This window comes from Heloderma suspectum, chromosome 10 (assembly GCF_057233095.1).
Source record: "Heloderma suspectum isolate Gila_16-S chromosome 10, 16-S_ref, whole genome shotgun sequence".
Classification (NCBI taxonomy): Eukaryota; Metazoa; Chordata; class Lepidosauria; order Squamata; family Helodermatidae; genus Heloderma; species Heloderma suspectum.
Window position 1 is genome coordinate 4,339,125 of NC_139467.1, and position 24,583 is coordinate 4,363,707.

Genomic DNA, 24,583 nt, shown 5'->3' on the forward strand with positions numbered 1-24,583 from the left:
AAGGTTGGGAAGAATGTGTTTGGCCACAGCATGAAGAACTTCATCAGGAGGGCTTTAAACTGAATCCTACGGGGAAGGGAGATGTAACGTTGGGGGTAACTATGGATGTAGGCACATGCACTGCAACGGAGAGAACAGCTCTGATAGCGCCCAATAATAGTCTTCAGACACATGTAGGAAGAAAGCCAGACTATGAAGCACATGGTCTTCGATGTCTATATACTAATGCCCAGAGTATGGGAAACAAACAGAACCAACTTGAACTCTTAATACAGGAGGGAAATTATGACCTGATAGGTATAACTGAGACTTGGTGGGATGACTCTCATGACTGGAATACAGCAATGGAAGGATATAACTTGTTCAAAAAGAACAGGAGGAACAGAAAGGGGGGTGGGGTTGCACTGTATGTGAAAAATACATATCTCTGCACAGAAATACAGGAGGATGAGCTAGGTAGCCCCATCGAGAGCATCTGGATCAAAATAAATGGAGCAAAGAATAAAAGGAACCTGGTGGTCGGAGTCTACTACTGGCCACCCAATCAAGGAGAAGACAAGGATGAAACTTTTGAAAAGCAAATAGCCAATGTTTTAAGGAAGCATGATGTAGTAGTAATGGGGGACTTCAATTTCCCCGATATTTGTTGGGAGACAAATTCTGCAAAACATGGCCCCTCCAGGAAATTCCTGACTTGTGTGGCGGATAACTTCCTCCTACAGAAAGTAGAGGAAGGAACTAGAGGATCAGCTATCCTTGACTTGATCCTAACCAACACAGATGACTTAGTGGATAAAGTAGAAGTTACAGGAACTCTGGGGGAAAGCGACCATGTTGTACTTGAGTTCTTGGTTCTAAGGGAAGCAAAAGCTGAGTGTAGTCAAACACGTACCCTGGATTTTAGGAAAGCTGATTTTCATAAACTCAGAACAATGATCAGTAAGGTCCCATGGCAAGCGACGCTAACGAGAAAAGGAGTCCAAGATGGGTGGGAACTTTTTAAAAAAGAAATTCTCAAGGCACAATCACAAACAATTCCAACAAGAAGAAAAGGTGGAAGATAACAGAAGAAGCCAATGTGGCTTCACAAAAAGCTTAGGGATGACCTGAAAACAAAAAAGGACACATATAGGAAGTGGAAAGAAGGCCAAGTAACAAAGGAAGAGTACAGGCAGATAGCACAGAATTGCAGGGATGGCGTCAGGAAGGCTAAAGCTGAGAACGAGCTGAGGTTAGCGAGGGATGCGAAAAACAACAAAAAGGCTTTCTTCAGCTACGTGCATAGTAAAAGGCAGAGGAAAGAAATGGTGGTTCAGCTATTAAATAAGGATGGCAAAATGATAACAGATGACAAAGGAAAGGCAGAGGTGCTCAATTCCTACTTTGGCTCAGTCTTCTCCCAAAAGAGGGTCTATGACCCCCCTGGCAAATGCAAAGTACAGGCTGAAGGGGCAGGATTGCAGCTTGAGATCGATAGGCATATGGTCAAGGAACACCTAATTACTTTGAAGGAGTTCAAATCTCCAGGGCCAGATGAACTGCATCCTAGCGGAATAAAGGAACTGGCAGAAGAACTCTCAGAACCGCTGTCTATTCTCTTTGAGAAATCCTGGAGGACGGGGGAAGTGCCAGATGACTGGAGGAGGGCTAATGTTGTCCCTATCTTCAAAAAGGATAAAAAGGAGGAACCTGGGAACTACAGACCAGTCAGTCTGACATCAATCCCTGGGAAAATTCTGGAGCAGATGATAAAGCAATCCATCTGGAAGCACCTTGAAAACAAGGCAGTGATTACTCAAAGCTAACATGGATTTGTCAAAAACAAGTCCTCCCAGACAAATCTGATCTCATTTTTTGATCAAGTCACCTCCCTTGTAGACTGTGGGAATGCTGTAGACCTCATATACCTCGACTTCAGCAAAGCTTTCGACAAAGTGCCCTGATCTCCTGATGAGCAAACTAGCTCAAAGTGGGCTAGATGAAACAACGATCAGGTGGATCCACAGTTGGCTACAGAATCGGACTCAAAGAGTGCTTCTCAATGGGACCTTCTCAAACTGGGGAGAGGTAAGGAGTGGGGTACCGCAGGGCTCAGTCCTGAGCCCAGTGCTCTTCAACATTTGTATTAATGACTTGGAGGAGGAGGTGCAGGGAATGCTGATCAAATTTGCAGATGACACAACATTGGGCGGGATAGCTAATACTTTGGAAGGCAGAAACAAAATTCAAAGTGATCTGGATAGACTGGAGCGCTGGGCAGAAAACAACAGAATGACATTTCATAGGGATAAATGCCAAGTTCTGCACCTAGGAAAAAGAAACCAAATGCACAGTTACAAGATGGGGGATACGTGGCTCAACAACACTACAAGCGAGAAGGATCTTGGAATTGTTGTCGATCACAAGCTGAATATGAGCCAACAATGTGATGTGGCTGCAAAAAAGGCAAATGCTCTTTTGGGCTGCATTAAGAGAAGCGTAGCTTCCAAATCCTGGGAAGTACTAGTTCCCCTCTACTCAGGACTGGTTAGGCCTCATCTGGAGTACTGTGTCCAGTTCTGGGCACCACACTTTAAGAAGGATGCAGACAAACTGGAGAGGGTTCAGAGGAGGGCAACAAAGATGATCAGGGGACTGGAAACAAAGCCCTATGAAGAGAGACTGAAAGAACTGGGCATGTTTAGCCTTGAGAAGAGAAGACTGAGGGGAGATATGATAGCGCTCTTCAAGTACTTGAAAGGTTGTCACAGAGAAGAAGGCCAGGATCGCTTCTTGATCATCCCAGAGTGCAGGACACGGAATAACGGGCTCAAGTGACAGGAAGCCAGATTCCGGCTGAACATCAGGAAAAACTTCCTGACTGTTCAAGCAATGGAACCAATTGCCTGGGGAGGTGGTGGGCTCTCCCACACTGGAGGCCTTCAAGATGAGGCTGGACAGCCATTTGTCAGGGATGCTCTGACTTGGATTCCTGCATTGGGCAGGGGGTTGGACTCGATGGCCTTGTAGGCCCCTTCCAACCCTACTATTCTATGATTCTATGATTTATTCTGTGACAACCTGATGCAGAGTTTAGGGATTGAAAAGTTGTGTGCTGTTGGCAGAAACTGAGAGGAAGATGAATGAGAGGAGGCCTCAGCATGCAGGGGATCTGTGTGTGACTTGGGCACAGAGGGATATATGTTGTGTGGATAGTGTCAATATATAGTTTAGTCACTCGGTGGCACTGGATTCAGCTGTATGTAGGTGCAGTCAAGAGTTTCCTGTATCTGTCCTGTTTTTGTTGGAGAGAGACAATAAAGTGATTGTCTAGTTTCCTGACTAGTGCATCCTCTAAGCCAGGCATGGGCAGAAAGTATATCTCCAGATGTTTTGGCTCTCAGCTCCCAGCATACCTGACTACTGGCCATGCTGGCAGGGGCTTCTGGGAGTTGAAATCAAAAATATCTGGAGAGCTACCTTCTGCCTGCTCCTGTTCTAAGCCTTCCCTGACATGCTGTCAGAAGTCAGGGTTTAAACCCACACATTCCTAACAGAACAAAGAAAGTGGCACAGTTTTCTGAGCCAGAAGCCTTCAGCTTTAATAATCCAACAGCATACCCTTCGTGGAAAGAAAAAGTTGCTTGCTTTCACCTGGCCACAAAGCTACACAAGGAGGAAGGAACAGAATGGGTAAGTTCACTCCTTTTTGGTATAGGGAAAGAAGCTGGCCATGTTTATAAATCATCCCCTTTGCTGAAGAGGGCCACAATCACATCTGTGAGACTGTTCTGGTCAAGCTGGATGTCCATTTCATCCCCAAGAACAATGCATGTTATGAGAGGGCCTGTATCTATCGAAGACCTCAGAAGTCTGGAGAAACTACTGAGTCATGTATTTGTTTGATTTGTACCCACTTTTCTATCAAAAAATGGCACTCAAGGCAGCTGTTAGGATCTAGTATGAACAAGCTGAACAGCATGAATCAGTTGATAAAAAGAAGAAACACCAGAGAAAGAAAGAGAGAGCAATGCTTGAAATTCTGTATAAAGGGTTTTCTGAAAGAATGCAGCTAATAGAGAACTTAACCATTCACAAGCCATAGAGATGTCAAGGCAATCTGAATTGATCCAACCCCAGATCAGGGAACAAAGACAACTTGGGAGTCACTTGGAAGCAGCTGCAGTAGCCACTGAAAAGGGCAAATCACTTTTCATGTCTCTGCAAAAGCAGTACAAAAGAAGCCAGAAAAAGCACTCCAGCCATTTGCAAAGCATTCTGAAGCAAAGAAGGCCCACTTTTTTCAGACAGGATGCACAAGATGAGGAAAAGCTTTTTAAGTTAGATGGGCTTGTCCAGCTAGGAGAGCATAGTGCAAGAAGTGTTCAAAAGTAGAGCATTTTGCTATCCAGTGTCATACCCAGATGGTGTAAGAAGTGACCACAGCAATGGACAGCAATTTTTTCTTAGGCTCCTCATTTTGTAAAAACACTGATAATTGCTGGAGAATGAACCTTATTTGTCAGACAACCTTTTCAAAATAGTCACAGGAACTGATGTCACAGTTATTCCCGAAGACACCTACATATTTTCCAGAACCCCCCAGAACTGCCCAAGGTGGACTGTTTTCTTCTACATGGTCTTGGATACTTTGCCACACAAACAAGCTACAAAGAGGAACAGTTTTTCTTCACAGAATATGTGATACACGGTCGTAAACCAGATGATTTCCTCTGTTGCGGAATTGCTGTCATAATTGGATTACTGAAAACAGTGGGAGGAATAGAATAAATGTTTGGAAACATTGATCTCCTAAAAGGTGCTATAGCAGACATTGTCTGAAGACTTGATGCTAAATCATACAGCTTAAAAATACCCCGTAGAATCCCCATTCCCTTACTCCATGAGGTGGAGCTGGAAAGGATGAAGGAACCTAGCATAATTAAAGAAATCACCAAGCCTACTTTGTGGTGTGCACTAGCTGGACCAGTCATCAAGAAAAACAGGAAAATATTTATCTGTAGATCTTTAAAAGCATAATGAAGCTGTAGTCAGAAAAAATATGTACTTCCAACACCAGAGAACCTTCTCTAGAAAGTGTTTTTCCAAACTGGTATGCCTCAACTGGCAAATACATTTGGCAAACCAGAGCACTAAACTGACTAGATGTATCACCCCTTTGGGATATCCTGTTTTCAGTCTGTCCTATTTGGAATTGCAAGTGCTTTTGAGATTTTTCAAAGGAAGGCAACACCTTAGAGATAAAAGGAGCCATCATTTTCATGGACGGCATCCTAATACATGGCACAACAATGGAAGACCATGACAAAATGTTGCCCATTATCTTGAATTGGTTCCACGAATCTGGACTTGGCAGGAGCTGCCAGATATGTGTGCAGCTGCCTTGTGTGGAGAACCACTGAACTGCAGGTGGCAGCTTTTCACTCAGGCACCTTAAGACCTGACTCGGTCTACTCAGGCTGGCCGTTAGCTCCTCCTGGATAGCAAGGGAATGTTTCCAGTTTTACTTGAGAATGAGGTCTTCCTGACCTCTGCTGTGTTCCTATTCCATTGGTTATTCTTCTGGCTTGCTTCCTGACTCTGCCTTTTTGTTTGTCCTTTGGTTCTGACTTAGTGTTTGGTCCTCACTACTGTCTTGTCCCATGGTTCCTGGTCCCCGGCTCTTGGCTTGCTTTGGACTGCTGCCCATGGCCCAGCCCTGACAGCACCCATGCTAAACAAAGAGAAATGCATTTTTCACAAAGCTGAAATAGAGTTCTTGGGACAAGAAATCATGCAACATGGGTCAAAGCCATGCCCAGAGAAGGTAAGTGAGAGCTGAAAGCACTGTCTAACGCTACAGAGCTGAGATGCTTTATGGGAATGGGGAGCTGTCTAAGCCAATAGTTGCAAAACATCTCAACAGAGGCACGCTAATTAAACCTATTACTGAAATTCACCATGTACCGATTTGGGAGACCAGATCAGAAGGCTGCCTTTACAAAGATAAAGGACACCGTCTCCAGTGTTAGTTTTTATGATGCCAATAAGCTCACAATAGTTTGCGCTGATGCAAGCAACCACAGTTTAGGTGGAGTGCTACTACGATTGCATTGTTCAGAATGGATGCCAATTGCATTCTGCTCCAAAACAGGATGCACAAATTGAAAAGTAATGCCTTCCGAGTATTTGGGCATGCAAAACCTTTTACAGATACCTGTCTGGTCTACCTTCTTTCCGACTCCTCACTGACCATACATTCTTGGTGACTTTGATAAAAGGAAAAGTTTTGGTGAAAATGCCATTATGATGCCAACATCTTCTAATAAGAATGAGATTCAACTCATTAGTCAAATATGTTCCGGTACAATGTTTTGTATTGCAGATAACTTGTCACAAAGCCCCACAATGCAAGTAGACCTGGGTGGGGGACCTCTGGCCCATTAAACAGATGTGACCCAGGGAACTTCCCCATCCAGCCCACAGCCTCCCCTCCCCACCCCAAGGTCCCGCCCTCAAAACAGCAATTAGGCTTGAAAAAAGCTTTCTATTGATACCGATGAGAGGCATTGCTCAAGCGTAAATTGGTGTGTGTGGCCAGGTTCAGATGATCAGAAGGGGAAAAGAAACCACCATGGCTTGTTTTCCCCACTGTGCGCATGTATGCCATTTGCATAATTACCCATGACACCGCATAGGTTGCTGTGTCATCTGAACCCAGACTTTTAACCCACAGCTTGTTCTTTAAACTGCGTTTAATCATCCAAACCGAGCTATTCTCTTAGTCAACCTTAGCAAAACCCTGTAAGATGCACCAGTATTGTCCCCATATTGTAGATTCCGGGGGTGGGGGAGTGAGGGTTTGAATTTCTGAGTTTGGTGAGATTTGAGCCAGGGGTTTTTCCATTTCCCTGTGCATTGTTGGAGGCCCTGTTTCATATTATGATAGAGAAAAGTCACATTCTTAACCAAAGCCTCAGTGGATATTGAGGACAGTGGCTCTTCAAGGAAAAATACTTGCTGCAAGAAGGCATGCTTTGTGGCACAGCTATCTCTGAGAATCAAACGTGCCAGCTCTCTGTTGCCATTTTACAGAATCTGGAATTTCTATGTTCAGAAAGCGTGCCAACAAATATAAATTGCTTGGGAGCAATAGAGGGGGACGGCTATTGCCTGCGTGCTCTACTTCCCAGAGGCATCTGTTTGGCATTGGCCACTGTGGACAGAGAGGTGGAAAGAAAGAGCTACATAGATGATACCTGTTCTGATCCAGCAGGGCTTTTCTTACATTCTTGTGGGGATGGGTGAAGAAGGTGGAATAGGTTGAGAGAATGTGTCTGGCCCAAGACCACTTAACTTGTTCACAGCAGAGTGTGCATATTCTTAGGTGCTCTGTTCTTCTGTGAGATGTCCCAGGGGCCATGCTAGTGGTGTTAGTTGCCTTTGGATAAGAGAGCCCCAAGAGGCTTAAGTTGTCTGTAATATTTGTTTGATTTATGCACGCAGAGCATAAGCAGTCAAAAGAGGCACTCCTTCAAGGTAGTACATCCCCAGATAACAAGTTGGGAAGTGTCCCCCTCCCCCAGGCTGCACCCTCAGTTTTAGCAGCAAAGGGTCTTGTCGCGCCTTAAAGACAAACACATTTATTTACTCTGGTATAAGCTTTCATGGACACCGTACACTTCATCAGATATGGGTGAATCAGCTGCAGATGCTTCATCTGACTCAGTTGTGAAACCTGCAGCAGTCTCCCTCTCTTTCAAAACTGCCAAATGGTGCTGCTCTCCCACACACCTGTCCCCTCCCTTCAGCTGGAAGGGTGTCTCTGTCTCTCAGCTCTGAGTATCTCATTCAAAGACACAGAGATCCCCAGTTATCAGGAGACAGTGCCCTACCCCAAAACTCCCATTGATGAAGCATCAGCTGATCATCTTGGACTATTAACCAGCAGTCTGCCTAACAAAGGGATGTTCAGCCAGCATCCATAGCAATCTGAATATGGGCTTCTTGGTGCCTCAAACTAGGGTATGAATCTAGGTTCTTGGAAGAGCAGCTAGGCATGTTGCAAGAGAGTAAACCTATCTCAGGCTTGGTGTTCCACCCCCACCACTCACCCCCACAAATGAGCACTGTGCAGGAGGAGAACAGCTGAGATGCAGAGATGGAGGTTGGAATAACATGAAAATGAACCTGGGGTTGTCTTCCAGTGTTCATATTATGGGGGGAAGGTAGGAGGCCTAACAGCAGCTAAGGAGACCATCACAAAAAGAGAGAGCTGGGCCCTCACTGCCTGCCCCGCTATAATTCAAACCCTCTGTCTCCTCCCATAAAGAGGACTTGTCTGATGCTGCACCTCAGGTTTCGGGGCAGGGGGTTCAGACTGCTCAAACTAGGAACCATGGTTTTCAGCTCTGCCTTTCACTCCCCTGGTTTTGAAGAAAGATGGTGTGTGGGCTCTACCCCTTTCAGTTCCCGCTGCTGTCCAGCTAAAGGGGCAGGGGTTTTGGACTCAGCAGGCCTGTCTCGCTCTCCAGGGTCTGGGCTTAGCTCAGCCACCTGCTGAGGTAGCATCCTCCTTCTCTGTGGATCTCCCTCTAGCTCCTGCAAAGCTTGGCATGTACTTGCTACCTGGGTCTGGCTCCTTGAAACCTGAAATCCCTTGTCTGCTCTGTGCTGATTGGTGCCACGTTATTCCAGCTGAACACTGCTTAAGCCTTGCTCAGCATCTTATGGTGTCTTGGCTCAGTTGCTACAAGCCTGTAGGTGTCCAGTCACACAGCACATGTCGCACACAGTGTCTCCCACATGTAGGGTCTACATGCCTAGGGCCTGTGTGGACCATCCCTCACCACCCCTTCCTGCCTCTTCGATTCATTCGGATACTCTACTCCCCTCAGAGGAAAGTCCAGGGTCCAACCTCATCTATTAACAGAGAGTTGTTACTTCACCCATTCCCATTTCTCCTTTTTTTCCATTCTACAATACCCACCCCCGTTTTTCACCCAGTCTGTTTTTTGTTATGGCTCACCCACCTCAGGATCAAGGTATTTCTGTATAAAATTGGGTGTGTGTGTGGGGGGGGAGAATTGCTTTAAAATGTACTGAAAAGACTCACATGGTAATTCTTGTCCTCCATTGGCTCCATTAAAAACTTTCATCCTGACTTCTTTCTCAAAAAGGAACTCAAAGGCAGCTAACAAAAACAAGAACACCACGAAATATTAAAGAATATATTGCATATTCCAGTTCTAACAATCAAGCTAATTTTAAAAAGCCACATTTAACGTATTTAATGTTTTAACTTTTGTAAACTGCCCAGACAGCTTTGGCTAGGGGGTGGTATAGAAATGTAATAAATAAATAAATATATTAAACCAGCAAACTAAGAGCGGTGGTCAGAGGTTGGACTGGTCAGGGAGCCTCGGAGCTCCGAAGGGCCCGTTGCTGTCAGGGGTTAAATTTAGGTGAATCTAACATGGCGGCTGCTCACAATGGAAGAGATAATAATAATAATAATAATAATAATAAACATCGCCAATAAGCACATCTGGGGAGATGTGAGTGCTTGGTGGTGGTGACTGCAAGCAGCAGCTATGCTGCGCTGTGCTGGCTGGGGGCAGTGGTGGTGGTGAGGGCAGTGGAGGTAGCAGCAGTGTCAAGTGGGTGCAGGACAGGGCGCCCATCAGCAGCACCGTGCTGTGGGCTCACATTATTAATAGCAGTAATAATGATGTCAGCAACAACTGCATTGTGAATGACCACTGTTAATAATGTGATTGCCACTTCTGCACTTTCTGACCTCACTGTTTACAGCCCCCCCTCCCCCCGCTGTATATAAACCTGAAACGCTCTGTAATACTCCATGCATCTGTTGAAGTGGGCTACAGTCCATGAAAGCTTGTGCCTGAATAAATTTGTTGTTTAAAGTACCATAAGAATCTTTGTAATTTTACAAGAGTACTGAGAATTCTCTGTTGGAGATGCCTAGCCACTCCCTTTCAAAACTACGGAACTAGGATTCTCTGGGAATAGGGTCAGTTTTAAAAGACAATGCAGATGTGTTCTCTGGGATTGGGATGTGATGTATGTTTGCTTTTTGCTCACCTCAGTCTGTGGTGTACTATGTTTTAATTGTGACTTAGTCCAGACCCTTGGCATGGAGCAGAAGCAGCTGTTTTCCAATTTACAAAAGGCTTCCTGCCTGGTTGCTATTCTAATTTGGCACAGGTGAGCAGGACTGACTGGAGGAATTGCTTAAAGCCAGACCAACAATCTGTGGCAGACCTCTGTGAGTCTCTCTCCTTTCCTTCCCAGGTGGCCACTGTCTGGATCTGGGCCGTAGCATGATCTGCAAATGCCGCCCAGGCTTTGCTGGCTCTCGCTGTGAGTTGAATATAGATGATTGTGCAGGCAACCCGTGTGCCAACGGGGGCACCTGCGTTGATGGCCCCAACAGCTACACCTGTTCCTGCACCCTGGGCTATGGTGGGAAGGACTGCAGCGCCCGCATGGATGCCTGCGGCTCCAACCCCTGCCTGAACAGCGGCACCTGCTACACTCATTTCTCGGGGCACGTCTGCGAGTGTTCAGCTGGCTACATGGGCTCCAGCTGCGAGTTCAAAGTTCAGGTTCCCACCCCTGTTAGCAGCCGGCGGGTGGCTGAGGGCCCTTTCCCCATTGCTCTGGCGGTTTCCTTTGCTCTGGGGCTCATGACGTTGGTGCTCGCTGCCTGTGCCGCCATGGCTGTGCTTCGGCATATGCGGCAGGGCCATAAGGCCGTTAAAAGCAGTGTCCGCAACGACCTGGCAACCATCAACAACTTCAAGGAGCGGGATGGCTTCCTCATTTCCCCTGGGCGCTTTAAGGTGTCCAACAAAGATGCCAGATTCAATGGTGACCAGTTCAACTGCAAGAGAAAGCTGCTGGATCAGAGTCGTGAGTCCGTCTGCAAGAAGCTGGAGAAGTAAGTGGCACCCTCTGTCTCCTTTGGTCTGTCTTCTTTGCTATTAATTAGAAAACGGATGTGAAGCTCAGCAGTGGGGAGACAAATATTGGCAAGGGGCTTGGGGAGATGGGCCATGCACAAGAAAGAAATTCATATACTTCATTTACAAATTCAGGGCCTGTTGTCATATTACTTGTTCATATGGTAAAATGTCACTATGATCCAGATATGCCATGTCAATGTGGTGCGGTGAATATATTGCATCTGAATGTATCCTGATGTGGTCAGGGATGGCACTTTCTGTGCCAAGGGAAGCCCTAGTCTCCAAAAACCTGGTAGATACCAATTCTCATCGCCGGGAAGTATGGTGTTGTTAATCATGGGAAATTAATGCAGAAAAACATCTCCGAGTGACCTTTACCACAGGCAGAGAAATATGTCTTGCTCTGAAGCCTCCCTCCTTTTGTTTTCTTATATTTTTGTTGAAGAGTCATTTTTTATTTAGTAGAAAACATTCACTCCTTACCAAAAATATGAGTTTTAACTTGACTAAAAGAAATTTGGATTGCAAACCCATGGGGCATGGAGAACTGGAACATATTCCTACAGGGAGAGGGAGCTCCTCTTTCATGAACTCACTCCCTTTCATCCTACCAGCACAACCAGAGCATTTACACTGATAAATACTAGATCCCAAGATCTCTAGGGCAGTAAATCTTGTTCTAAATCAATCTATTGCTATTCATTCTAAATAGTTTCAAAATGGGTTCTCGCTGTGTGTGTTTAAGTGTGTCAACTTGGAATACTAAATGAAATAGGCTACTGACTATGTAAATGTAAGTCACAATTAACTATTTTGTCTCTGTGGGTTAGATGCAATTTATTGCCCAGCATGAGCCAAATTCAGCTCAAATAAGAATCAGCAGGAAGGTGGGGGGGGGGGGCATGCAGAGGACCCAGTAGCGGAAGAGCAGTTCTGACTGCATGGTGGGGAGGCAGTGCTGTGGCAGCATATACAAAGCTAGGCAGGGGTGGGGGCTGGGGTTGTAGCTCTTAGTGGCTTGGTGAAATAGCCTCTCCTCTATCCCAATGAAGTAATTCCCCTTTCTGTCTGTATGATGGATTAGGCTGGAGAGCTTGGTATCTCTCTGTCTCCAAGGTGCTATCTGGAGCAAATTAATGATGACCTCTGTGGCACGCCCACCGCTCAAAATCACTTGCACTTGGAATATTAATTTAAATAATCCTTTTCATACAGTGAGTTTTCTTAGCTCAAGTTAGAGCAATAAATCAAGTATCCCACATATCCCTGATACCATTTGACAAAATGGGGTGCTCCTTTGTGGGAAGGGTTCCCTTTAATTCACCCTTAGTGCTACCACAGTGCAGGTTGTCTTGGAGCTGCAGGTTAACTTAACTTGCTTTCAAGAAACGTAGTTGTAAAACAGTGCAGCGTGAGCTAGTCTTTCTGGGATAGGTTGGAGAATTCTTATGCTTGTGATAATTGTGGAATCACGTGCGCACGCACACACGCACACATTTTCCTATTGCTTTGGGGCATGCTCAGATGGCTGATCCTCGAGGACATTTCTTTGAGTGTGTTTCCATACTCACAGTTCAGTGGCATTAGGACACTACATTAACCATGTTTTTCCCCCAGGCCACCCAGGCAAATCATTTTATGTGGTTTCAAAATACTTGTTTAAACTTTCAAGTGTGAATGCTTTAAAGTGTGTGATCCTGCAGCATTAATGCCTCTCTGGAGATTAGAAATGGTGTGTGCTCTTGCGCAATCTGACCAGCTTGTGTGAACAAACTTTGCAGCCATTGCAGCTCTGTCTTTCCAAGTTGGCAATCCTTCACCTGAAATCTGCATAGTTCCTATCTCTAGGACATCAAGAGGGGCCATAGCTCTGTGACAGAACACATTTCCCCAGGTACAGTCCCCAGCAACTCCAGTTAAAAGGGTCTCTGATAGATGGGCTGAGAGAGTTAAGATGGACCAATGGTCTGAAATGGAGTAAGGGAGCTCCTTTGTATGCCTTGATGCATGGTTGCTTTTAGATAGCAAAGGTACTTACGCAGTGCATTCCTTCCTTTTTGGAGGGTAGTACTTTTATTTTTTTTAATGTATTTTTTTTTAAAGGCACCAAAATTAGGAAATGTATACCCAAAAGTACAGACATAGAGGTTCTCTTTCATAACTGTATACACACAATACACACAGCTGTATACACACAATAAGTCAGGCAGTATTCCAAAGCCTTCTCAGTACTTCCCCAAATAGCCAAACCTCTCCTGTTAAGATTGACCCCAAGTACTACTCCAGATTATGACATCAAGGCCACGATCTTCCTTGGACTGTTTCCAGCACCAAGCTTTTTCATACTCCAACAGCCTGATCTTTGGGGATGTTTACTTGGAAATCCCACAGGACTTATATCTTGGTAAGTGTGCATAGAATTGCAGCCTAAAGTACCAACTGCTTAAACCTTTCGTCACAATGTACTTCATCTCACTGATCTTTTCGGTCACCCTTTTCTATACCCTCTCCAACTTTACAATATCATTTTTGGGACGAAGCAATCTTTTACTGCACATGGTCTTCTAAGACTGCAATCCTGTACAAATTTGCCCGGGAGAAAGACCCATTGAACTGAACTGGAATTACTTCTGGCAGACATGCATAGGATTATGCTGCAAATGTGTGTACGTCATAAATTTATATGATGGTGTTATGATACTTGTTCTCTTATTTTCATCTTATTAATCAGCAACTTTGAGCGCATAAGCGGCACATTCGATGTCCTGAGGCAGCAAATATTCAGTGAACTTTCTGCTGTGACGTAATTGCACTTAATATTTGTATGCCATTTTTCCAGTGCAAAAGTTGAGCATAAACAATAGCAAAGCAATTAGAAAATAACATATAAATAAAACTTCCATCAGTATAATCGTATAAAAATGCTCTTCTGACATATTGCTCTTCCTTTGCTCTTCTGACATATTCTGGACCAGCAGAAGGTTCTCAATACTCTTCAGAGGTAGCCATATGTCTAATGCATTACAGTCGTTGAACCTACATCAAGTACACAGTCATAGAATTGTGGAGTTGGAAGAGACTTGGGAGATCATCTAGTCAGCTCCGTGCTTAGTATAGGATCTACAATGCAAAATGCAACTACAGCATCCTTGACAGATGGCTGCACAGTCTATGCTAGATACCTCCAGCAAAGGAGAGCCCACCACCTCCTGAGGTAGTCTGATCCACTGCTGAACAGCTCACCATTAGAAAATTTCTCCTAATGCTCAGATGACATATGCTTCCTTGCAACTTCCACTGATTTAGTTCAAGTCCTGCCCTCTGGAGCAACAAAGAACATATATTGTCCACCTTCTTTGTGACAGCCCTTGTCCTTGGAACAAAGTGGTGGGGAACTTTAAGGCTCACATGTGGAGGGCAATCTAGGGGGAGCTTGGCTGACAACGACCTGGGGTAGGATGGAAATGAGTGGGAGTAAAGAGATTCATCTTGCTGACAGGAAGGCAGATTTCAGGAGAAACTTCCTAATGGTCAGAGCAGTCAGACAATAGAACCAATTGCCTAGGGAGGTGGTGGATTCTCCATCCCTGGAGGCATTCAAGCAAAGACTGGACAGGCATCTGTCAGGGATGCTTTAACCAGGATTCCTCAACTGAGCAGGGGGTTGGACTTGATGGCCTCAGTGGCTCCTTCCAACTTTAGGATACTATGAAGTAAGGGTATGGGAACGCCTGAAACGATAATTTGCTGTCACTACACCAAAATTAAATGGGTACGCTGCCTTTTGGCCCTAATGAGGGCACCCAAAACATTTTACAATACAGTGAGAATCAGTAAAATCACTAAAACAATATTAAACAGGATTAAAGCCAGAAATTAAGAAGCCAGAGAAGATGTGTTAAAACTCCACTATTGTAGTTAAGCACCATTGAAGCCCAGACAAAATAGACAGCCTGCCTCAAAAACATACGGGATAGAGCTAGTCTAACCACTTTCTAATCCAAACCTCTTATAGAAGAATCAGAAATAAACCCTTGAGAATAACTGGTAACATGAACCAAGCAAGCGTAGGTTGGCAGAGTAGGAACCCATCAGGTGCAGACCTGGGATTAAAAAGTGAAATTGAATTTATTTAAGGAGGACAGAATTTTAAATGGCATTTAAAAATAAAAAAGGAAGAAGATGACAAAACATGATGTCAATTCATCATCATAGGGAGCAGTCCTATGGCCCTGAGACAGAGTTGGGGAAGGTCATAAGATATTTCAGATTCCTGGATCCGTGGGCAGAGACAGCGCTCTGACCTTGGACCCAGGAGTCCGAGCTCTCTGCCCCTCCCCCTCCCTCCCCCAGAAAAACGTGCTGAATGCCTCTACAAGCTTGCAAACTTGAGCTCGGAGGGGAGGGAAAGGGGGTGCTTCTGGGGGCAGGGAGGGGAGGAGACTGGGGCGGCTGGCTGGTGAAGCCTCCTCCAGCTGCCCCAGCCTCCTTCCCACCCTCTCTGTAGAACCCCAGCTAGATGGGTGAAATCACCCATCCAGTGAAAATGCAGGGTGAAAGGAGCGTGGAGGCAACAATCACCTCTGCAGTCCCCCCGCCCAGCATAGGATGCCCATTAGCCTCTGAGTTTGGAGGCTAACAGGCATCCCCATAGGATTGTGCCCCTACACTACCTCACGTATGTTTGTCTGGCAGAAAATAATCATTTCTTTCATCCAGTTTCTAAAGATGGAGTCAAGTGTATATTGTGTAGGGTAGCTGAGCAGGAAATCAGCCTAAGATGGACCAAACCCTCACCTGGGCTCTCTAACCCAGGAGTGGGCAGAAGGCAGATCTGGATCTACTGGAAGATCTCTGGGAGGTTTGCAAAAGATCAGCAAGGATTATTGACTCCCAATTGTTAAACAGTAGCAGCAACGAAATCACCCCCAGTCCCTAATTATACTGCTAAAATGTGTGGAAGGACTGTGAACCATGTTCATTTCTGGTACTCAAGACAAATTCCTGGGCTCAGAATTTTTTAAGGTGGATGCCTTTTGCACTAGGCTTTGGTTGGTGGATCTCGGGGTTCTAGTGAAAAAAGCAAAGTAGAACCCACTAGCCTGGAGTCTGCCCAGCCCTGCTTTAGCCCCTGAGGAAGTTGTTTCTTATGTACAGAAAAGCTCTTCCGAACCTCCTGCCTCTGCCCTTTATAAAGCACAGAAGCATCTCCCAGGAGAAGGAGAGACAACCCCACTGGCTAGGGCCAATCCAAGTCTGCCACAGCTAGTACGGGCCAGGGTTGCACTAGCCAATCAGAGACAATGACATCATTTGAAGCTCCATTTTACAGAAAACTGAATTAAGCATCAGTCAAACATTGACCGATTAGGTATATTTCACTCCTGGCAGGGCTGGTCCTAGGGGTGGGAAAGCTGGGCGGTTGCCCAGGGCGCCAAGCTGAGGGGGGATGGCAGGCTTAGCTCAGTGGCTGTGTTCTTTAATGTACTGTGAGCTTGAGTGGCAAAAAGCAAGTGTCTGTAACCTTTCAAGGTTCTGCAGGTTGTTTGGGTACTATCTACAAAAATGATCTTCCTTCAATTAGCTTTAAAGTCTTTCTTTTTCAGTTTCTACTTTGATGTCATTTGTGCTAGGTAAAAATCAGTGGAACACAGCTTTACTTTGAGGCAGCATTGCTGAGCACTTAGCACTTCAAATACTGTAAACACTATTAGCACTATATAAATACTAATAAAATAAAGCCGTAAGCTGTAAGAGGTCAGGTGGATACCTTTTTATTTATACTTTTTCTTTATTTTTAAAGATAAAAATAATGGATATTCTAAAATAAAGGCTGTTTACAAAAAGGTAGGAGCTGCTACAAAACAAAGTATTACAAGTAAAACCTGTGATTTTTCTGCTGTGTTGCATAGTGCACTGCCACTGCTAAGAATGTGGCTTTTTTTTTAAATGTTGGCTTGTGCAAACTGTAGCACAATGGCCAAGAGACCGAGGTTTTGAGCAATGCTGTTCTCAGTGGACATTGCAACTGCACCAGGCCCCATAAATCCTCTGAGTGGCCCTGCAAAACTGATTACGGGGTGGGGGTTCCAAAGGCACTTCTCACCCAGGGTGCTATTTAGCCTAGGGTCGGCCCTGATTCCTGGGTTCTCAGGAAGGTGGCAGTTCCTCTCAAACATGCCAAACTGAATTAGCATTACTCAGCTAACAATAACAGCAAGCTGGAGGAAGGGTTTGGGGAGGTTTCTGGTTGGCAGACTTTGAGTTCACAAAGAGAATGGCAATAAAGCAGATAGAAGTGAACCCTGGGGCCAAAGTCCAAGACCCCGCACGCCCCCTGGTGATGAGGGCATCAGGGAAGCAGAAACAAATTCCATTTTATTCCCATGGTAATGATGGTGCTATGATTTAAGTGAATTTAAAATACAAGACTGCACATGATCTTTTTTTTTTTTTTAAATCAGGGTTGGCAAATAGCTTTGTTCTTGTTCTAACATACTGGGAATGTAGAAGCAGTTGTAAAGAATGGAATGGTGGCTGGAGGACAAAGAGAAATGTTAGCTTTATGCTTCAGTACTGAAGTAGTACATACTGCTGTCTAAAGCCCCCCCCCAACAATAAGACCCTTAAGTCCAGGATGTAAAATTACGTTGCTGGACCACTGGAGAATGGCATGCACAAATACACCCAATTAAACAGGCTATCTTTAATGAGGGCTTTAGGCATCAGAAATATGGAGGCAGATGACCAAGCTTTACAAATCCAGCTATTTTCCTTCACACTGCTGCTGATGGCTATCATGGCTTGGCAGTCCCTTCCTAGTTCTACCACTTGTTGAGCTTGGATAGTGCCGTGTTCAGACGAGTGCAGGGGCAAAAGAACCCACCTTGGGTTCTTGTGCTTTCCCTGCGTATGCTGTGCGCACAACTGCAATTTGCATAATTATCCACGCTGTAGCACAGGTTGCTATGATGTCTGAACCTGGCATGCAGCACGGCAGGAATGGCTTCTCACTCGCCCCACAACCACTACAGTAAGCCATGGGTTGTGGTGTAGGTAAGAAGCCACCCCCGCCGCTCTTGGTTCAGATGACACGGCAACTGCACTGCACCATGGATAATTTTGCAAAATGTGGTTGCACAGAGGTGGAGGAAGAATCCATGGTGGCTTTCACCCCCACAATCATCCAGACCTGGTCAAAAAGTCTCTGGCTCCATGGCTTCCCTTCCTCACGGGTTCCAATGCCCTCCTTCTTGCCATGTTCTCCTTAGCTGTTATTGATTGTGTTCAGATGAGCACAGAGGGGGAAATAAATCCTGGTAGCTTACTTCCCCCACCACATACTGGGGGGATTTGCATAATTACCCTTGCCAGCGTGGCTTGCCATGTCATGCAAACCCGGTGAGGGTGACTTGTTGCTGTGGTTAACAAGCCACCCAGAGCCCATGAGGTGTTTTAGGCTTCTGGAGTGGCTTGTTAACCATGGCAACAAGCTACCGTTGATGTGGCTTGCCATGTTGTAAGAACCCAACAGTGAGGGTAATTATGCATATCTCCCCAAGACATGGCAACATGCATGGCAGGAGAAATAAGCCACTGTGGCTTATTTCCCCCTCTGTCATTCTGCAAACAGGACCATTGACTAAACAGAATGCAGTCTTTAAATTAAGCTTGCTTCATTTCAAGCCTGAGATTACTGCTGTAAACAAATCTGCCTACCCTTCTGCTGGCTAGAACTAGTTCTGGAGGGGATGGGTAGGTAGAAGGTAGATTGGGATCTCCTGGTAAGCCTCTCCTTGCTCTGCATTAGAAAGACAAGGGTTTCTGGTTTTCAGTTGTGTAACAATTGCAACAAATAGGCATTGATTTATCTAAATTAGACTGTGTCGTCCCATCCCCCTCCCGCAGCTTTTTATATAAGGAAGCTTAATGGGCCAGGAGTGCATGTTTGTGTGAAAGGACTGCAAGTTTAGCTGTAGTTTTGAAAACAAATACCTGGGCTAAGCATATGCCCAGACAGATACCGCCTGCTCCTTAATTCTAAGAACATAAGAAGAGCCATGCTGGATCAGACCAAGGGTCCATCTAGTCCAGCATTCTGTTCACACAGTGGCCAACCAGCTGTCAACCAGGAACCCACAAGCAGGGCATGAGCGCAACAGCACCCTCCCACCCATGTTCCCCAGCAACTGTACATAGGCTTACTGCCTCTGATTCTGGAGGTAGCACATTTATTTGTTTGTTATATTTCTTGGCCAACTTTCAGAGCAGAAGCCCTCCCAAGGCAGCTCACAACAATAAAATACATAAAAACAATTAAAATATTAAAAGTGATAAAAATGTAAAAACAATAAAAACAAAAAACAACAACAAAAGCAACAAACAATTAAAACCAACAATAAAACCAACAATGATATTAACAGCAGCAACAGTAGCAGTCATATCAGTAGAAGGCCAAGGTAAGATAATATGTTTTCAAGGCCTTCTTAAAAGACTGCAGTAAAGGAGCATGGCAGACCTCTGGTGGCAGCTTGTTCCAAAGATGTGGGGCCACTGCAGAGAAGGCCCTCTCACGTGTGATCACCCACCTGAATGCTTTCGCAGGTGGGCAAATGAGAAGGGCCTCTCTTTCTGATCTTAAAGTGCAGTCAGGCTGATATGGGTGTAGATGGTCCTTCAAGTAACTTGGTCCCAAACCATTTAAGGCTTTAAAGGTTGAAACCAGCACTTTGAATTGGGCTCGGAAACGCACCAGTAACCAGTGTAGCTGGCACAGTATAGGCATAAGATCGAATCAGCTAGTCCCCATCAGTACTCGGGCAGCTGCATTCTGCACAAGCTGGAGTTTCTAAACCATCTTCAAAGGCAGCCCCATGTATAGCGCATTACAGTAGTCCAGCCCGGACATGACTAGTGCATGGATAACTGAGGCAAGGTCCATCCTCTCCAGATAGGGCCGCAGTTGGCGTACCAGCCTAAGCTGGTAAAAAGCACTCCTGGACACCGACACCACCTGGGCTTCCCCAGTTAGCTCAGAGTCCTGGAGGACTCCCAAACTGCACACTTGGTCTTTCAGGGGGAGTGCAACCCCATCTAAGACTAGTTGTAAACCTCCATCCGAAGTAGTTGGTTTCCCAACCAACAGTACCTCAGTCTTGTCTGGATTAAGTCTGAGCTTGTTCACCCCCATCCAGTGTGGGCCCTCCCACACTGGAGGCCTCCAAGACGAGGCTGGACAGCCATCTGTCAGGGGTGCTCTGACTTGGATTCCTGCATTGAGCATGGGGTTGGACCCGATGGCCTTGTAGGCCCCTTCCAACCCTACTATTCTATGATTCTATGATTCTATCTCAAAACAGCCTCCAGACACTGGTTCAAGAGTTCCAGAGCCTCCCTGGGATGTGGAGATGGAAACGAGAGGTAGAGCTGAGTATCATCCACGTACTGATGACATTTCAGCCCAAAACTCCTGATGACTTCCCCCAGCAGTTTCAGGTAGATGTTAAAAAGCATGGGGGGCAAGATAGAACCTTGTGGCACCCCACAGGCTAATGGCCATGGGGTGGAACTGAAGTCCCCCAGCACCACCTTCTGAGACCACATAGCCCACCTGACTGACTATTTATTTATTTTGTAGATTTATACTCCACTTTTTGATTACCATCCTCAAAGTGGCTTACAGTAATTATAAAGTATGACACACCAAGAACCACATGCTTGAAAAACAAAATTGAACAACTCAACCAGCTCCACCTGAGCAGGAACCAGCATCTGATGTTTCTTCCCACAGGGCAGTTGATGTCAGTTGCCTGTGTGTGTGTGTGTGTGTGTGGCGGGAGAGAGCAGTTCAGTTGAAGTAGGCCCTGACGTTCCCTTTGCCTGTTCCTGTTTATTTGTACCTGGCTCCAGCTGATAGACCTTTGGGTTCTATAAAAAATAAAGTAGATCCTGCAAGCCTAACTCCTGCCCATCTCTGCTCTATGGTAATGTAAACTATCCTTATTTAAAGGGACACTTTATTTTTCCAACCTCACTGCTTTCAAACAAATGGCTTGCAGCTACTGCATAGAATCAGGAAGTCTAATATTAAATTGCAAAGCATAACAGCATATACACCTTAATGTTGTTCAATTAGTCTTCTCAGAGCTCTTCACAGACAGGTTGATCTGTGTGGCTTTGTCGGTCTCTGCAGCTAGAAGGCTGCAAAGAGCTTCAGAAGAACCTGTTCAAATTGGATAAACGAGCAACCAAAAAGCAAATGAAAGTCAGTGTAAATTTGTGATGAGTGAACTGACTTCAGCCTGATATTTGTGAATTATCTTGGTAAACATTTGGGGGAAATTCATCAGGTTTCCAAGAATTCAGTCCTAGCTTTCAACTGCCCCTCAACATTTTAACCTGTTTTTCCTGCCAGAACAAGAAGGTTTTTTGCAAAGCTTAATGGCTCATTTGGAAGGGAAGTCCAGAGGACAGGTGTCACTTGATGAAGACCACTCCTTGTGGTTGCCAACTAACCTTCAGGAGGCAAAAGTATCTGGAATGAAGCCTTGCCTACAGGGTAGCCCAGTGGGAGGGCTCACCTCAGTTTAAATTTAGAATCTCAAGTTCCTAGAAGCTGTGAGTTGGGATATATATAATTTATATAATTGGTTTTTTATTTGGTTATTGAAATGAAGATTCCAGGTCCTCTTTCAGATTCTTCCCTTTTAGGAAAGAAAGTTCCATTCACTCCCAACTCCCAGCTGTCATTATATGTTTTGAGTAGGATCTATTTCTACATCAAAAGACTTACAATTCTATCCTATACACATTTATTCAGATGTGAGTCATACTTTCAACGAGGCTTACTCCGAAGTAAGCAAACATAGCAACCATGATTAATTTCTGCACTCCTTCCTGACTTCTCCAAACCTCTGCCCCGAGCAGCTTTTAAAAGAGGAGAAGTCATGTATATGTATGTGAGAGACTGAGTGAGTATGAGTGTGTGAGAGTGAGACTGCACTGCTCTCAGGACTTGCATACAGGTTGCGTCTCCTGTACTTAAATGCTAGACTAAAAGGAGGAACGGGGAGAATTGGGTCGGACGTTTTGAGTAATTGGATTTGCACGATCACAGAAGGAAAATAAACCATGGTGGTTTATTTTCCCTTCCCGCCCATGCTGGTTGCGAGCTGCCCAATTAGTATAAGTGGGTTGTCATGATGTCTGAACCCAGTGAAGATGGCTGGGTGGGGTGGTTTACAAACCACCCTGAAACCCATGGCTTGTTCTAGGGTTTCAGGGGAGGGGTTGTAATCCACCCCAGCCACCTCCCCTTGCTGGGTTAGGACATTATAACAACCCGGGGAGTGCAATTATGCTAATTAGGCTGCTCACGACTAACAGGCTCAGGGAGGGATTGTGGGAACCCACCCTCTGTATCCCCTTCCACTTCTTGAGCTAATCCTCCACACAAATTGTTAAGATTAAGTGTGCCTGATTGTGCTCCTGTTATTGGGCAGCCCTCAGGGGAGGACTGAATTGCCCTGCAAATCTGTCTGTTCTTCACCAGCTGTGCTTGAACCTTGCTGTTTCCACTTAGTGCTTCTGAGCAAGCAGCCTTCATAAAGGAAAGGAGACATCTCCCCACTCTCACATTCTTTGAAATTATTAGTTGGCAGAGGAAGCTCCCCAGAGAGGGGAAAGCTCTTACCCTTGACATTCTGGCAAGAGGAATTTTCAGTAACTGATGGAAACACCTAAACATGAACACTATGGCATCGTTTCACAAGGAATTTTCAGCAGTCTGATGATTTTACAATCCAAGAGCTACAATATTGCTAAACCAGTTTCAAGCCACATTACATTTCTAGTGTAAATATGTCCCAGGAGAGCCTTTATTTGTATGGGGAAGCCACACTTCATAGGAAATGCAGCTGAAAGTTGTCTGATGAATTAAACCTTAAAGTGATGGATTTTAGATCACAGCTAGCTGAAAAATGTGTGTGGAGGGGAGGGTGTGAATGGTTAGGGCAGATGCTGCAGAAGTGGGGACTAGCCATGGGAAAGGCAAAAGGTGGTTGGCAAGCACAAGGCAGTCCCAGCACTGAAGCATCAATGGAAGGATAAAAGAGCCATGTGAGTGGACTGCCCATGCAAGGCCAGGGCACAGCAGTCGCTTCCTCCTACTACAGCAGGCTTAAAAACCAGCACTGCAACATTTGAGGATAACATTTCTGTAATGCTTTCCGTGCCACAACTGCCATGTGAGGCAAGCTAGTTGCACACACTTCGGTCTGTTAGTAGGTTGCTGCCGCCACCCCTCCTAAGAGTTACTTCCTCTAACGCTGAGGAAGAGGGAACAGAGGTACGACCTAGCTCTTCATCATGGTCTCTGTGCATCACACATATGGGCTGTGCGCCTGCACGGAGCCTTGTTTGGGAAATCTCTGTAGCTGAGGAAAGCATTCTGGTGGGAACCCTCCCCCACCATCCACTGCGCACGTCCCAGCGGGTTCCCACCCATCTCAGTTCTCTTTCAACTGCCTTTCTGAGAGGACGCCTCGTTGGGAACTTCGTCTTTTTTTGAGATTTGCTACTTAGCTGAGGTAGTTAGGTCATTTTTCTTCTCTTCTTCCTAAAAAAAAAAAAAAAGATTAGTAGTTGTTTGATCTTCTTGTTTTCTTTGTGATCTTGGATCGCCGAGAGGCATGTATATGGCTGTTAAGGCTCCTTTTTGTAAATGTGTTCAGTGTGGCAACAAGCTTTCCCCCACAGACATTCCCTTTGTTTGCTTTGCTTGGGGGAAGCTCATGTTGTAGAGACCTGCAGGCATTGTATGAACTTCACAAAGCAAACTAAGGGAACAATCCTATGCATGTTAAGACAGAGAAAAGGCCTACAACTCCCAGCATGCCCCAGCCAGCATGGTTGGCTGGGGCATGCTGGGAGTTGTAGGCCTTTTCTCTGTCTAAACATGCATAGGATTGTGCCTTAAGTGTCACCAATCAGACCGCTTAAAAGTTCTATTGTGGAAAAAGGTGCTAGAAGCTGTGGATTCCAGTCCTTCGAAGGTTTCTAAAACACAGCCTGGGGCGATGTCGGAGAAACTGCAAACATCACCACCTCTGTGCTCTAAGTCTCTGGCACAAACCATGGGCCGGCTGGACCCACTTACTCCTGGACATTCTCTCACTGTTTCTACAGCAAATAAACTTTCAAAAAAAGGCTAGGGCGACCAAGGCTTCGGCTGAAGTCAAGAAAAAGACCAAATCTCATGAAAAACAGACTCCTGAGCCTTTTACTGTCCAGCCAACTCCGATTCCAACACCTCCACCATTATTGGATTCACCTGTACTAAGAGCTTCATCGGTATCGACATCAATACTGAGAGCCCCTTCGACACTGTTGCACAAGCAGATGCATACAGCATCGACCTCAGAAGGGGAGATAAGAGGTATGTCACCTCCAACAGTAATTCACGATTCGCCACAGCGACCACAGATGCCTTCATCGTTGGTACCGAGAGAATGCTTTCTTCATGATGCTTCACCAGATTCCCTTCGCTCTGAGAGGTCTGGGTTGCCATATCATGGGTATTACTGGAGGGACAGATATTACAGATCATGTTTATCGGT

At 45.4% G+C, this 24,583-nt stretch overlaps 1 protein-coding gene across 2 annotated transcripts in view; it reads left to right on the forward strand.

Annotated features, from left to right (window-relative positions):
- The window catches only part of DLL3 (delta like canonical Notch ligand 3), a 160,653-nt gene that overhangs the window by 40,291 nt on the left and 95,779 nt on the right, over positions 1-24,583 (forward strand). For both annotated transcript variants that reach the window (XM_084814690.1, XM_084814691.1), the window contains exon 7: positions 10,294-10,942. In XM_084814690.1, coding sequence (XP_084670816.1) covers positions 10,294-10,942 — 649 coding nt within the window. The remainder of the gene's footprint in view (positions 1-10,293; positions 10,943-24,583) is intronic.